General features: G+C 57.1%; 1 protein-coding gene across 2 annotated transcripts; it reads right to left on the bottom strand.

Annotated features, from left to right (window-relative positions):
* Positions 1 to 357: 357 nt before the first annotated feature.
* On the bottom strand, positions 358 to 14,785 carry TFAP4 (transcription factor AP-4). 2 transcript variants are annotated; one of them, XM_017504464.2, is made up of 7 exons: positions 14,178 to 14,785; positions 4,655 to 4,820; positions 4,443 to 4,541; positions 3,897 to 4,067; positions 2,715 to 2,855; positions 2,347 to 2,502; positions 358 to 889 (listed from the first exon to the last, which is right to left on the bottom strand). In XM_017504464.2, exons 1-7 carry the CDS (start codon positions 14,264 to 14,266, stop codon positions 695 to 697), a joined length of 1,017 nt encoding a protein of 338 aa, XP_017359953.1. In that variant the 5' UTR covers positions 14,267 to 14,785; the 3' UTR covers positions 358 to 694. The 2 variants fall into 2 exon arrangements, with proteins under 2 accessions (XP_017359953.1, XP_037585821.1); XM_037729893.1 differs by lacking the exon at positions 14,178 to 14,785 and adding an exon at positions 13,324 to 13,349.
* Positions 14,786 to 15,607: the final 822 nt, after the last annotated feature.

The following is a 15,607-nucleotide window of genomic DNA, read 5'->3' as shown; positions in this document are numbered from 1 at the left end:
AAGGCAAAACCAAAAAAAAAAAAATACCAACAACAAACAAAACAAAAAGAAAGAGACAAAGACATTTTTAGGGTGGAAGATGAGACCTGGAGGCAGAGGTGGAGGCTGGGGGTGGGAGAGTAGAGAACTCTAGTGCCGAGATGGGGAGGGGGAGGGGAGCAGAGCAGCAGCAAACCCCAACCAAGAAGCAACGGAGACCCCTGGGCCCCCAGAACGCCCCAGCCCAGTCTGACCCCAACCCATGTAAGTGCTTAAAGGAGAAAGAACAACACCCAAACAGAGGAGGGAAAAGGGATTGAAGACTGACAATCCCAGGCTGGCTCTGGGCAGGGAAGAAATAACTTGGGGTTTTGTTTGATTTTCCCTGTTCTTAAAAAACATGTTTAAAGGAAAAAATGCTTTTTGGCAGAGAGAGGCAGGCACCTCCGTGTCAGCTTCCCCCAGCCCCCGGGGCCGAGGCCCAGCCCTGGGGTCCCGATGCTCCCACACGCTCTGAGCCATCCCAGCCCTGGGACCTCGGGTTGAGTGGCTTCGTTCAAAGGTTGATTTACAGTATTGAAAAAGAGGTCATAAAAGAGACCCAAATAACATCGTAATTTTGTAAAAATTTCTCACTCATTCACCCTCATCTCTCCCTGTGGCTGCCCCGGCTCCCTCGAGCCCCCAGAAGGGAGAGGAGGGCTGGGGGGGGTAGTCAGGGAAGCTCCCCGTCCCCTGACGGTTCCTCCCGGCTCTGGTCCATGGCTTCACTGTCTGAGGCCTCGGAGTCGGAGGCCGTGTCAGAGGTGGGGGCCTCCGGGCAGCTTCGGACCGGCTTCACGATGACAGCTCGCCTCTGCTCCTCCTCCAACTCCTGCTTTTCCTGGGTGCCCTCGATGTGCTGGATTGCCTGGACAGGGACGAACCAATGAGGAGGCTCGGCCGGGGACACACAGCCAGCCAGGAGGCAGTGGGGGCCCTCAGCCAGCCACTGTCTCCCCCAGAACACACATCCCAGAAATAAGCCTTGCAAAGCAGCAGGGGAGGCCCCCCAGACTCTATGAAAAACAAACTCTTTTTCCTTTTTTTTGGAGAGATCTCACTATATCACCCAGGGAAGAGTGCAGTGCGCACGATCATAGCTCACTGCAGCCTCAGATTCCTGGGCTCAAGCGATCCTCCTACCTCTGCCTCCCTAATAGCTGGAACCACAGGAGTGCACCACCATCCCCAGCTAACTTTTGTATTGTTAGTAGAGACGAGGGGGTTCTTGCTATGTTTTCCAAGCTGACCTCAAGCTCCTGACCTCAGGCAATCTTCCTGCCGCAACCTCTCAAAGTGCTGGGATTACAGGCGTAAGCCACCATGCCCAGCCCAGGAACAGACTTTCAAAACTCTTCTGTTAAATTGAAACATCCATTCTGGGAAGCAACAATCCCAGTGCTGCTTAGAAATTATATGTTTCTTTCATATGTTTATGTTTGTTGTGTTTTTTGGAGACAGAGTCTCACTGTGTCACCCAGGCTGGAGTGCAGTGCTTCGATCTCAGCTCACTGCAACTTCCGCCTCCCAGGTCCAAGCGATTTTCCTGCCTCAGCCTCCCGAATAGCTGGGATTACAGGTGTGCACCACCATGCCCGGCTAATTTTCCTATTTTTGGTAGAGACAGGGTTTCATCCTGTTGGCAAGATGGTCTCGAACCCCTGACCTCAAGTGATCTGCCCACCTGGCCTCCCAAAGTGTTGGGATTCCAGGTGTGAGCCTCCCTGGAATATGTTTGTATATTTTAAAGCTTGCCTACTAATTTATTAAAGGCCTTTGTTATTAATTGCATTATGCAATTTGCAAGGTTTATGAGCAACTGAAATTCAGGGAGATTGATGGATTTTTTTTTTCCTGTCTTGCTTTTTTGGTTGGGTTATTTATTTACTTATTACTGATTTCTGAGGTTGGGTCCCTCAAGGGGCCTTATTCAAGGCTGAGTGCAACTATATACCCTCAGGCTTGAGCCACAGAGTTCCTCCTCCGTAGGAGGCCCAACTGTCACCCACAGCCCTGACCCCTGTATCCCCATCCAGGTCCTCAGGGATGGAGGTGAGACAATGCTTCGGAAAACCCAGACTGTGGGAAAGGACCGTCTTCCCGGCCCACCCCTCCTGACAGGTAGGCCCTGGCCAGGTCTCTGGCCCTCATATTCTCCACTTGCAGATCCAGGGAGGGAGCCCCAAGGCTTCCAGCCTTCCACCCCCTCCCACCCAAGCACTATCTTCCTCCTCTACCACTCCTCATTTTCTAGTCTAAAGAAGAGAAAGAGCCTGTTCCCAGTGTATGACCCCTACAAGCTGCCCCTTTCCTGAGCCCAGGTACCTGCACGATGGTGTCCAGATTTTGCCGGGATGTGGAAACAGAGTTGATGACTGAGGAGGGGCCCATGGTGACAACGTTGATGTGGTGGGAGGGAGGGGGAGGCGGTGCCGGCACGATCACTGTGGGGTGGTGGGTGGGGGCAGGAGGGGGCAGGAGCTGCAAGACAGAAGCCCTCAGCCTTTCTCTCAAGCCTTCTCCCGGCCCATCCACCTCCCTTATTCATGCAGGGCCAGCCAGTGTATAACTCCCCAGCCCCATTTATGTTACGAAACAGAGATGAGACGGACTACAGAGAGGCTTCCAGCCATCCAACATCCCCTGCCCACTCCCCAATCCCCAGAGCCTGCTTCCAGGCACCTCCTGCTCACCTGGGTCCGCAGGTGCTGCTGTTCCCGCTCCAGCTTCTCCTGGTGCAACAGCCTCACCTGTTCCTGCTGCTGCTGCAGCTGCACCTGCTGCGCAATCACCTTGAGCTTTTCTGGGTACATGTGGGCCTCCAGCGAGCGCACCTGGAGGCAGGACAGCCTCGGCTCAGGGGCAGGCCTGGGAGCACACCCTGCCCTGTCAGTCCCACAGCAGGTCATTCACTCCTGCTGAAAACCCTACCACCAGGCGGGCCCCCCTCAACAGAGGCCAGAGCATTTCCAAAGACCTTCAGCCCCTGCCTCATCTCACCTCCCACCTGAGCCTCCACTGTACCACTGGACCATGCTCCCTCCTGTCTGAGCCTCTGCCTATGCTGTTCCCTCTGCCGAGAACACCCTTTTCTGCCCTTTGGTTAATTATGAGACTCAACTTCCCACTTCCATTGAGACACTATGGGGCATCCCCACAGCTCCAGCCTGGCCTTCATCATGGTTAAGTGCTTTGTTTTTGGTTTTTGTTTTGAGACAGGGTCTCCCTCTGTCACCTAAGCTGGAGTGCAGTGGCACAATCACAGCTGACTGCAGCCTCCACCTCCTGGGCTTAAGCCATCCTCCCAGCTCAGCCTCCCAAGTAGCTGGGACCACTGATATGCACTACCACACCTAGCTTTTTGAGACAGGTGTCACTCTGTCACCCAGGCTGGAGTGCCATTGTGCGATCACCGCTCACTGCAGTCTCCACCTTCTGGGCTCAAGCAGTCCTCCCAGCTCAACCTCCTGAGCAGCTAGAACCACAGGCACACCCCACCACACCTGCCTAATTTTCATATATTTTTTGGTGAAGATAGGATCTCATTACGCTTCCCAGACTGGTCTCAAACACCTGGGCTCAAGTGATCCTCCCGCCTCAGCCCCACAAAGTGCTGGGATTACAGGTGTGAGCCACCATACCTAGCCCATTAGGGCTACATTTTTGAGGTCATTTGACTAATCTTCCCCACCGCAACGCAAACGGTGACCCCCGAGGGCAGGGACATGTCTGGCTTGCTCCCCACTCCTAAGCCTGGCACCGCAGCAGGTGCTCCTGTAAATAGGGCTCAACCAAGGGCAGGAAAGCCTTAAGGGGGACCCCAGGCTCCGCTCCGCTGCACCACGCGCCGCGCCCAGCAGAGGGCGCTGCCTCACCTGCTCCTCCAGCATCATGCGCACCGAGCGTTCCTTGTCCAGCTGCTGCCGAAGCTCAATCATCTCCCGCCGCAAGTCCTCCGCCTTTTCGTCCTCCCAGATGTCCGGAGAGCCGATGCCTTCGTCCTTGTCCTCTGCCCGCCGTCGCTTGGGGGACGAGCCGCTCAGCTCCTGGGGACCCCAAGGAGTCGGTCAGTGTGCCTGACACCTCGGTACCACCACCACGGAGACTGGGGCTCCATCGCAGCCCCCTAAAGCTGCCCAACACAGGTGGATCTTCATTAGGGAGCCCTTCTGCAAGTCCAACAAACCAGCCAAATGCCAGGAGAATGGCTGCTGTCCAGAGCAATCACCTGGCTCATTCCAGAGCCCACTCCACTGCACTAGACTGATGGGGAAACTGAGGCTCGGGCAGGAAAACAAGTGCCTGAAGTACTTGCCAGTGGGCAAGAAGGGGCCTGCAGCCACACCTGCATCGCAGGCCCACGGCTGGGTCCTGGGATGCCCATGCCAAGAGAGGGAGCCAGGAAGGAGGGCAGGGCGCACCTGGATGAAGCGCTTGAGCTGTGTATTCTGCTGCAAGAGCCTGGTCTTCTCCTGCTCCAGGGAGAAGATGTACTCGGCTGTCTGCTGGAGAATGGCTGCCTGAAGGCAGGGAAAAGCCAAGAGTCAAGCTGGCAATGTTTACCAGAGCTCACTTTCCTCTCCCAGAGGGAGTCTGCCGCCTCCTCCAGGAAGCCCTCCCTGCTCTCACCCACCTTGCTGAGCTTCTCTCCGTCTGTGTGGGGGATGAGGGTCTTGAGAGACTGAAAGCCCGCGTTGATGCTCTGCATGCGCCTCCGCTCGTTGCTGTTGGCGATCTCCCGTCGAATCCGCCGCTCCTGGTCCCGCTGAGTCTCTGGGGTCAGTGGAATGTTGGCAAGGCTGCCAGAGAGGACAGGAACAGGCTTGGCCAAAGCGCCCTCTTCATCATTCATCTCCAGAGGGCCCCAGTGGAACCTGCATCCCGCCCCTGCTGCAAAAGATGCCAGGCCACCCCCAGAGGGCGATGGAGGGGCTCTCTCTGGGACACCCAGATGGACTGAGGGTAAGATAGTCTGCTCAGAGCCCAGCAAGGGCCAGGCACAGTGGCTCACACTTGTAATCCCAGTTATTTGTGAGGTCAAGGCCAAGGATCATTGAACCCAAGAGTTTGAGATCAGTCTAGGCAACCTGTCTCTACAAAAAATAAAATTAGCCAGGTATGGTGGTGCACGCCTGTAGTTCCAGCTACTCAGGAGGCTGAAGGGGGAGGGCTGCTTGAGCCCACAGGTGGAGGCTGCAGGGAGCTATGATGGAGCCAGTGCACTTCTGGGCAACAGAGCAAGACCTTGTCTCAACAACAGCAAAAACCCATCCCCTCCTTGGCTTCCCTCACAGGGAGCAGTTTCTCCTCCCCAACGGAATTCCCAGTGTGTCTGAGCATCAAAACACCTAGGAGCTTAGAAACTGTGCAGACGACGGGTGCTGGCCCCAGTGTCTGACTAGCAGGCCTGGTGGGACCCAGAAACCTGCATGGTGATTCTCATGCACGTGGGACGCCGACAACAGTCAGGGACGCTGTCCCGCTCCTGGGAGACTTCTGAGTGACCTGCTGGGCGCCTGGAGCGCCTCTTCAGCGTCTCAGGCTTTGAATCTCAGGAATGAGGAAGACGTCCCCACTCCCTTCCTACCCTCACGGCCACGCCTCCAGCTACAAGCCCCAGCCCCAGTATGCTGAGACTTCACACACCTCACACAGGACAAGACAGATACGACTCACTCCCCATAAAGACACGAAGCCAGCAACCCCTGCAGACAGTGCTCCCCTCAGCCCACCCACGCCAACAGACCCACCCTGTGCCGGAGAAGCAAGGCTCCCAGCATGCCGTGGGGAGCACTACTAACCCTTGCAGGAGCAGCGGCCAGTGGAGTGAGAAGGCAGCCCTGGGGAAGAGGGCGTGGCTGCTGAGTGGGGCGGGGCTTCCGGCGGGGGCGGGGCGTGTGCGTCAGGGGGCGGGGCTGCGGGCCAGGGAGCAGAGGCAGCGGTTGTGGGCCCAAGGCCACGCTCCCGAGGGTTGGGCCTGTGTGTGGCCTGGAGGAGGCATGTCTCCCTCCCTGGACCTCCCCTGCAACTTCCCCCGCCCCTGGCCTGATGGTTTCCAGATGCTGGGCTCCCAGCAGAGGCCGCCGGCCCCACCCGAAGCCGCAGCCCCGGCTTCTTCCTGAGGGGCCCTCCCGGGGTGCCCTGTTCCAGGACTGGGCCTAAGGGGCTCGCGCCCTTGAATCTGGGAGAACAGGGAAACGGCTCTGAGCAGCTCTTGCTCCATTGGCGGGGACAGTCTGGGGTCAAGGGGCTGCCAAGTCTAACTCCCCTGCTGTGGCCCCTACGCCAATGGGTAGGTGGAAAAGAGTTTGCATGGACCCAAGAGAAAGCACATCTCCAACAGCTGGAAACAGCCGTGGCCTTCCTGGCCCCATCCATCCTGCCCCATCTGTCCAGCCTTGGCTCCCTGTGGGACCCTGGACGTATCCCCGCCCTTTCCTCGGCCTGGGCTTCCTCTCCCAACAGAGAGGTGGGCGACAAGTCTTCCGGCCTCATCAAGCCAAGCCTCTCCTCCATCAGGATCCTAAGTCCCACAGCCTGTCCTCAGGTTGTAAATCGCTCACAAGGCCTTGAAATGTCAGTGCGGCAAAGGGGGCCCAGGCCCCCCACTTTCCATGGGAGACTTTAGGATTCAGAGCAGGGAGGGGCATGGTTTTAGGCTCAGTCAGCTGGATGTCAGTGCCCTCACTTCTCCCACTTCCCCTGCCTGCAGTGGGGGTGACCGGGGCACTAGGGCAGGCCTGCTGCACAGCTGTGTGTGGCCCATCTTTGGGGTGGAGTCCAGGCTCCCAGGTCTGGCACAGCCTCAGACTACACCATCTCTGAGAGGCCAGCAGGCCAAGGGGACTAGGACTGCTCTGCAGTGGTGGCTTAAAGCTGGGGCTCTTTGCAGGTAAGAAGTGGGAAGAGATCTCCATAGGAAGCCACAACACAGGGTAAGTGCAATCTGGGGGCATCACCATTCCCACAGGAGAGATGTGGGGAGAGCCCCCTGCTCACCAGCCCCTGGGCCCCTCCCGGCAATGTCCAAAGGTCAGAGCTGACCAGGGCCTGGGGGTGAAAAGTGAGCACTAAGTCCAGCCTTGGGCCACCTGAGAGCTGGCCCTCCTAGAGGGTCCACAACAGAGGAACACATCTTTTTTTTTAAGTTTTTGGCTAGGGCCGGGCACGGTGGCTCACGCCTGTAATCCCAGCACTTTGGGAGGCCGAGGCGGGTGGATCACGAGGTCAAGAGATCGAGACCATCCTGGTCAACATGGTGAAACCCCGTCTCTACTAAAAATACAAAACATTAGCTAGGCATGGTGGCACATGCCTGTAATCCCAGCTACTCAGGAGGCTGAGGCAGGAGAATTGCCTGAACCCAGGAGGCGGAGGTTGCGGTGAGCCGAGATCGCGCCATTGCACTCCAGCCTGGGTAACAAGAGCGAAAGTCTATCTCAAAAAAAAAAAAAAAAAGTTTTTGGCTAGAATATTCTCACTGAATTGTCACAATCTCCCTGAGTCAGATGGCCTGAAGACTTCTGTGTAAAGAGGGGGCACAGAGGCTTGGGTGGGGATCAGCTGCAGCAAGTGCTGGGACTTGAACCCTGACCCCAGGGCAGGCGTCCAGCCATAGAGCAGAATGAGCGCTGACCATCCCACAGAGCCAGATGCCCCAACCAGCAGATGACAGTTATCCCTGTAAAAGAGAGGACGAGGCCGGGCATGGTGGCTCACACCTATAATCCTAGCACTTTGGGAGGCCAAGGCAGAAGGATCCCTTGAGCTCTAGAGTTCAAGACCAGCCTGGGCAACATAGTGAGACCCCATTACCACAAAAAAAAATAAGAAATCATCTAGGCATGGTGGCATGTGCCTATTGTTCCAGCTACTCAGGAGGCTAAGGTGGGAGGATGGAATGAACACAGGAGGTTGAGGCTGTCGTGAGCTGTGATCATGTCACTGCACTCCAGCCTAGGTAACAGAGTGAGACCTTGTAAAAAAAAAAAAAAAAAAAAAAAGGACCAGGCATTCAGAAAGCACTGTAATCATGTAACTCTTTTTATTATTCACAGACCTCATTTACATTTTTCCCTGCCTGATTCTCACGGAAACCCAGTGTGGTGGCTGACATTACAGTGAGCAAGCAGTGCAGGGTCCTGGAAGGGGAGGTGATACTCCCAAGGTCAGGCAGCCAGACCTGGCACAGCAGGCACCTGTAGATGCCAAAGCTCCCCTGCCCCACCCACTGAAGTGCCTCTAGTGACTCCTACTTCACACAGCCCACCAATTACCAGAAGCAGGGGGTGTGACTGCAGGCTCAGCCATCACTCCTGCCCTTCTGAACACACACGGGACCAAGCCCACAAGTGACTTGTCCAAGGTCACACCCAGCAGTAGGGCAGGGCAAGGTGTGAAAAAATGCACCCTCCTGCACCTTCCAGCCCAAGTCCCACCAACAACTCTGCTCTTAGGAGCTGACCCTCAGCCTCTTCTTTCCCTTCCCCACAAGGCAGCCCACTAACTGGGGAGGTCAAAGGAGACCCAGTCCCGAAAATCCCAGCCGGACGTTCCACAGGAAGAGGCGCTGGGGCTGGGATCAGGGGCCTGTGTCGCCTCCTCCTCTGCACTAGAATCTGCCAGCACAGCTTCTCCTGCCTCCGTCCTCTCCAAAGCCACCAGCCCAGTCTCCTGGCTCAGAAAACAGCTGCAGGCTAACCTAGTGCTTAGGTTAAGCACTTTCTTAAATCCGATAAAGCAAATTTCCCCCCAAAGCTACAGTTCCTCGTGGGGACCTGAATCTGCCACCAAGACCCTCAATTAATAACTCACCTAAATTGCCCTGGAAGTACCAGCCGACAGAGACCTTTAATAGAATGCGTGCCAACCAGGGCTTCTGATTGGTGGAATAGGAGCTAACCAAGGGCTGTGATTGGTAGAGTGCCGGCTAACCAGGAATTCTTATTGGTGGAATGCTGACCAACCCGGGCTTCCGATGGCTGACCACCTAGGGGTTCCTGTTGATGAAGGTTGGTTAATTGAAATTTCCAGGTGATATTGCACGGGATAAAGTGGATTTTTCTGCAAATGCCTGAAAATTTCTGATAGCTCTTTCGGGGTTTTGCATTTACAGTTACGGTCTGTAAAGGTCCTACACACACAGTAAATAAAGATCCACTACCCTCTCCCTGGCCACTTCAGACTCCTATAGGTGAGAATCAAAGGTGGCAGAAGTCCATTGACCCCGAGGTTCTCTTTTTTTTTTTTTTTGAGACTGAGTCTCGCTCTATTGCCCAGGCTAGAGTCCAGTGGCGCAATCTTGGCTCACTGCAACCTCCACCTCCCGGGTTCAAGCAATTCTTATGCCTCAGCCTCCTGAGTAGCTGGGATTACAGGCGTGCGCCACCACAACTGGCAAATTTTATATATATATATATATATATATATATATATATATATATATATATATATATATATATATTTTTTTTTTTTTTTAAAAGACAAAGTCTCCCTCTGTTCCCAGGCTGGAGTCCAGTGGTGCAATCTCAGCTCACTGCAATCTTGGCCTCTTGAGTTCAAGGGATTCTCATGCGTCAGCCTCCCAAGTAGCTGGGATTACAGGTACCCGCCACCAGGCCCAGCTAATTTTTGTATTTTTAGTAGAGACAGGGTTTCACCATGTTGGCCAGGCTGGTCTCTAACTCCTGACCTCAAATGATCCACCCACCTTGGCCTCCCAAAGTGCTGGAATTATAGGCATGAGCCACTGTGCCTGGCCACACCGAGGCTCTCTTAATTCTGGCAAGCCAGCCTCCTGTAGCCAACCTGGGGCTGCCCCAGACTCAGGAATAAGGCAGGTCACTGAGCAGCCAATGGCCAAGGAACAAAATCTGGGCACCAGCCTTGGATGCTAAGGCCACAGCCGCCACCCCTACCACCACAGCACCCACAACATCTAACAAGACTGACACTGGCATCCCAACCAGACACTCGGGGGCATGGGCATGCCCGTCAAGTCTAGATCTGTGCCAGGTACTTATCCCTCCTGCCCAGCCCAAGGCCAAGTACCCCCAGTCCCTCTGCACTTGCCTGCCCATTTCCAGCCTCAAACTGGCCACTGAGAACTTTCATTTCACACTGCCCTGAAGTAACTCACACACCTCAGAGTCACTTAATATCGACACAGTCAATGTGGATAATCCACATGGGATTCTCCCAAACCCAAAAAAGGAGTAAGACACTCATCCTTCTCTCACCTAATGAGCTGGAGGTTCTCGTCCATGCTCCATCCCCACTGCTGCAACACTACCCATCCATACTCTGCGCTCTAACCTGGCCAGTCTGATGCCATTCCCCTCGGTCCCAGAACACACCATGCCCAGGCTGTTCCCATCAGAAACATCCCAGCCTCCCTCCCTTCCCAAAGTTCCTCCAGCCCATCAGTGAGAATCCTGCACTGGGCTCAAGTGCAAAAGGTCCAGCCTTGCCACTTACTAGCTGTGGAACACCAAGCCCCACTTTCCCCCATCTGTAAAATATGAAACACTGCTTCATGTCACAAGGTCATGGTGAAGTTTAAAAGAGATCAAGAAAGGCCAAGAGTGGTGGCTTATGCCTGTAATCCCAGCTACTCAGGAAGCTGAGGCAGGAGAACTGCTTGAATGCAGGAGGCAGAGGTTGCCATGCACCAAGATCACACCACTGCACTCCAGCCTGTGCTAGAGTGAGACTCTGTCTCAAAAAAAAAACAAAAAAAAAAAAACAAGGCTGGGCGCGGTCGCTCACACCTATAATCCCAGCACTTTGGGAGGCTGAGGTGGGTGGATCACGAGGTGAAGAGATCGAGACCATCCTGGTCAACATGGTGAAACCCCGTCTCTACTAAAAATACAAAAATTAGCTGGGCATGGTGGCGCACACCTGTAGTCCCAGGAGGCTGAGGTGGGAGAATTGCCTGAACCCAGGAGGCGGAGGTTGCGGTGAGCTGAGATCGTGCAATTGTGCTCCAGCATGGGTAACAAGAGCGAAACTCCGTCTCAAAAAAAAAAAAAACAACAAGATGCGGATGGAGACCACCATATACCTGCTTTTAAGACTCTGAATGTCAGCAGCCTGGTGCAGTGGCTCACATCTGTAATCCTAGCACTTTGGGAGGCCAAGGTAGGTGGATCACCTGAGGTCAGGGATTCAAGACCAGCCTGGCCAGCCACCATGGTGAAACCCTGTCTCTACTAAAAATACAAAAATTGGCCAGGTGTGGTGGCATATGCCTGTAATCCCAGCTATTTGAGAGGCTGAGGCAGGAAAGTGACTTGAACTCAGGACGGGGAGGTTGCAGTGAGCCAAGACAGCACCACTATACACCATTCTGGGTGACAGAGTGAGACTCCATCACAAAAAAAAAAAAAAAGACATTTCAGTCTTTTTTTTTTTGAGATGGAGTCTCGTATTACTGCCCAGGCTAGAGTGTAGTGGCGCCATCTCAGCTCCCTGCAACCTCCACCTCCCGGGTTCAAGCGATTCTCCTGACTAAGCCTCCAGAGTAGCTGGGATTACAGGCATGTACTACCATCCCAGCTTAATTTCTGTATTTTCAGTAGAGACAGGCTTTCACCATATTGGTCAGGTTGGTCTTAAACTCCGGACCTCATGATCTGCCCGCCTCGGCCTGCCAAAGTGCTGGGATTACAGACGTGAGCCATCACGCCCAGTCCTGAGTGTCATTTTAAAAGCTACCAGGCACTTCCCATACCTATGGCTAATTTTCACAGGTGCATCTGTTTTCCAGGGCCTGAGAACCGTTAGGCGACGGGTCCAAACCTGCAGCTTTCGTGGGCAGCACTGTGCCCTACAGTACCCTCCGGTAGGCCTGGGAGACAGAAAGACAGGAAGATCTCTGCTGGTCACTGAGGCATGAAGCAAAGCCCACCAGCTTGACATGACCCAGAGAAGCAAAAACATCTGGCCAGAAGGTCCTGCCTGACATACACATTTGATCCCCAACAGGCTTCCTATCTTACCCTACTGAACATAAACAAATCCAGGCACCCCCAACTCCATGCCTAATGCACAGCTCACAATTGTCTTGCAATGGATGTCTCAGTGCCCTACCCTGGACGAAGGCCCTGCACCCTCAAGCCCTTGGCTTATCAAGATCCAGCTATCCTGGGGGACTGCTGGCATCCTCCAAAGCGGGTCTTGGGGCAGGGATAAAGTGAAGCCAAATCTTAGGGGTCCCTAGGAGGACTCACCTAAGGCCCAGGCATGGCAGCCAGAGGGCCCCTCTGCCCTCACCCTGCCCAGGATCAGGCCCAGAATGTCCTCCCCAGCAGGCAAAGTGGCTCAACCATACCTCCACACTGCCCAGCCCAGCCCTACAGCAGCCTGCAACCCCAGGACCAGGGTTGAAGTTCCAGCTCCACCACTTGCTGTGGTGGTCCCCTCCCTAGTTTCTCTGTTCTCCTCTTTACACGGAATCAAAAGACGCTTTTGACTCATAGAAAGATTATGACAACTCAATGAGAAAATTCTAGCAAACTGAGCCCCCAGAACATAAAAAGTGCTCAAGAATATTTTTTTAGTTATTATTGGGCCCTCCAGGTGGGCCTCGTGTAAGGGCCAGCCCTTGGGGCATCCCTGCGCTGCCAGACCCATCAACTGGTCCAAGTCTAGGTATTGACTGGGACCTTCAGAGTAGCTTTAAGATGGGGACCCTTGGGGCAGAGGGTTGGGTGGGAGTGTCTACACGTGTACAGCAACCTTCCCTCCAGGCCGGATTCTGCACCCGCTAGTGTCCACCAGCCTGGGCCACACCGGCGGGCTCCTCCTCCCTCAATCCCCGCCCAGACTGCCTTGGGCGGCAGAGCACGTGGCTCCAGCCCTGGGGAGCCATTTCGCTCCTGGAGCAGCGCGGCAGGAAAGGGGCCGCAGGTCCCAAACTTGTGCACGCCGAAGAACGCACACCTCCCCAACACCCCGCCCGGCGGGTTGTTCAAAATGCAGATGTCCGGGCCCCAGCGACCAGAGCTCCAGGAGTGTGCATTTTAACAAGTGTCCCGGGCGGTTTGGCTGTGTGTGGTCCTTGAATCCATCACCCTTTGGATTTACAGCAACCTAGGACCAAGCTTGCAAAGTGGCTGCTGCGGAGGCCTGCGAACCTCGGGCCACCCACCCAGCTGGGGGACCCGACGCTTTCGGTTTACGGCAGGGGGGAGGGGCGTTGGATGGGAAAGTTTGCAGAGGAAACCCACGTGCGGCGGTAAGCTGCCCTGCGAGACTAGAGGCGGCCTCAGGTGTCCCCTCCCCAAAAGGCCTGCCCACCTGGCCTGCATTGCCCATTGTGCCCGCGGGGGCCGAGCTTTGTGCAGGGAAAGCGTGGCCCACGAGCGCCTACAAATCCCACAATGCTGCACCCGCAGGACACGGAGAACTACAGCTCCCGCGAGGCCGCGCGCAGAGGTCCGCCTACTCCAAGAGGGCTGCAGAGTCACGTCCAGGCCTCGCTAGTAAACAGCGCCCGGGCGCGGGCGGGCGAGCCAGCAGCAGCCAACGTGCCCCGGGCCGCGGCGCCCCTGCCGGCCGCGCGGGCCCCTCGGGGCCCGCCCACCCCCCACACCCATACGCAAGCACGCCCCCGACCCCACTGCAGCCCCGCTCTGCAAACACGCACAGTGCCCGGCTCCCCGCCCCCACCCAGCGCCGGGAGCCGCGGCATGGCTGCATTGTAGCCGCCCTCGCTACGGCCCCACGCGCGCCCCGGACCCTCGGACCCCCTTGAATGGGGGCGCCCTAAGATCGCAAGGAAGGAAGGAGAGGAAGGAAGCCGCCGCGGGAGGGGGAAAGAGGAAGCGCGGCGGGGGGGAAGGCCACCAGCACCAAGCATGGCCGGGACTGCTGCAGAACCACGTGGGTCTGTTTGCAATTTACAAACGTCGCGACTCGCCCGCCTGCAGCGGACAAAAGTGGCCGGGGCCGTTCGGGGCCCCCATGCTCCAAGGGAGGAGGGTCCCGGGGCGGCGCGGACCCGGTGCGCGAGGCTGCAGCGGTCCCAGCAGCTAAGAAAGGCTAGCGGGGTCGGCGGCGCGGGCCATGCGTGCGCACACGCGCGCCCGCCCGGGCGGGCTGGCCGGGGGCTGCAATGGTAGGAAGGGGGTGGGGGGAGGAGGAGTACACACCTACAGAGCCCTCCTATCACTTCTTTCTCTGTTTTCCTGAAATGTTGCAAAGAGGGCACCTTCTGAGTGGGCACCATGAAATACTCCATAGCGATCGGCCCCCCTCCTCTGCACGAGCCAGGTCCCGCGATCAGCCGGAGAATGCAAGATGGAAATCCGAATCAAAGGGCAGCGCCGGACGGAGGTGCAGAATCGGCCGGTCCCAGATGCTGGCGGCGGCGGCGGCGGCGGCGAGGGGAGGGAGGCGGGCGGGAGGGGCGGGAGGGAGGTCTCTCCGGCCTGCCTCCCCGGGCGTGTGTGTGTGTGTGTGTGTGTGTGTGTGTGTGTGTTTGCAGCTGATCAGATGTCTGTTTCAAGGCGGGAAACAGCTGGTGAAAACTCAGCACTCCCCCGGCCTCCTTCCGCGGAGTAAGGAATTGCATGTAAACAAAGGACTATTTGCAGCGCCCCCCAGGCGGCGCGAGGCCGGGGCGAGAGGGGCGCGGTCCCCCGGGGGCCCGCTGCAGCCAGGGTCTGCAGGCCTCTCGCAGGGCACAGGGGGCCGGGGACCGCGGGCCGGCTGGGGGTGGCGCAGCGTGAATGGAGCGAGCTGCGGCCGAGCTACATGCGCCACTATGGGGTGATGAGGTCCATCAGCTGACAGGTTGGCAAGCGTTTCAAAAAAAAAAAAAAAAAAGAAGGCCAGCCACCGCGCGGGGAGCCCAGCCCGTGCAGTCCCGGGTCCAGCGGGGACTGCCCAGTGCAGGGTCCGCGCACTCGGCGGGCCCGCGGGAAGAAGGGGGCGCGGCCGGGTCGGTCGTGCAGCTGCTACGGGAAAGGCGGCCTGAGGTTCGCGCTCGGAGCTTCTGCTTTTTCACCATTGCAACTGCACACAGAGGAGCCTCTCCGGTGTGCGCCCTTCGAGCTGAGCCCAGGGCCCCCTGGAAACTTGCGTCACAGCCACCGCTTCCCACATGTAACTTGGGGCTGACTTCGGAGGCCGGCCAGCCTCCTCCCTCCCACCCTGCCTAGCTGCCAGCCGCTGGCCGCGCGGCCGGGGCTCCGAATCCTGGGAATCCTGGCCCAGCGAGGGGACGGCAAAGGGCGCCAAGGATGCTGGGGCCGCCCTAGGAAGCCGGGGGCCCGGGCGGGGAGGGGAAGGTGGAGGCGGGCCCGAATGGCTGCGTCCCCTGGACTCAAGGCTGCCAGCACGGCCGGGAGGTCTGCTAGTTGCTCCCGGGTCGCCTGGTATTCCCCAGACCCCCACTGTTCCCTCCGCGGGCTGAAGGCTGCAGCTTCTCATTCATGACAAAGCCCGTGCGGGACTTGCCCCTCCGCCAGGGTGCGATCCCCTCGAGAGGGTGACGACGTGGGGCGGGGACGGGGACCCTGGCGGTGAGCTTCCAGTCCTCCGCTCCCACGCCCCACCTTCCGACCCCAGGCCCTCCCTG

Source organism: Cebus imitator, unplaced genomic scaffold (assembly GCF_001604975.1).
Source record: "Cebus imitator isolate Cc_AM_T3 unplaced genomic scaffold, Cebus_imitator-1.0 Scaffold322, whole genome shotgun sequence".
NCBI lineage: Eukaryota > Metazoa > Chordata > Mammalia > Primates > Cebidae > Cebus > Cebus imitator.
The sequence above is the reverse complement of the archived record's forward strand: the minus strand, read 5'-3'. Positions and strand labels throughout refer to the sequence as shown.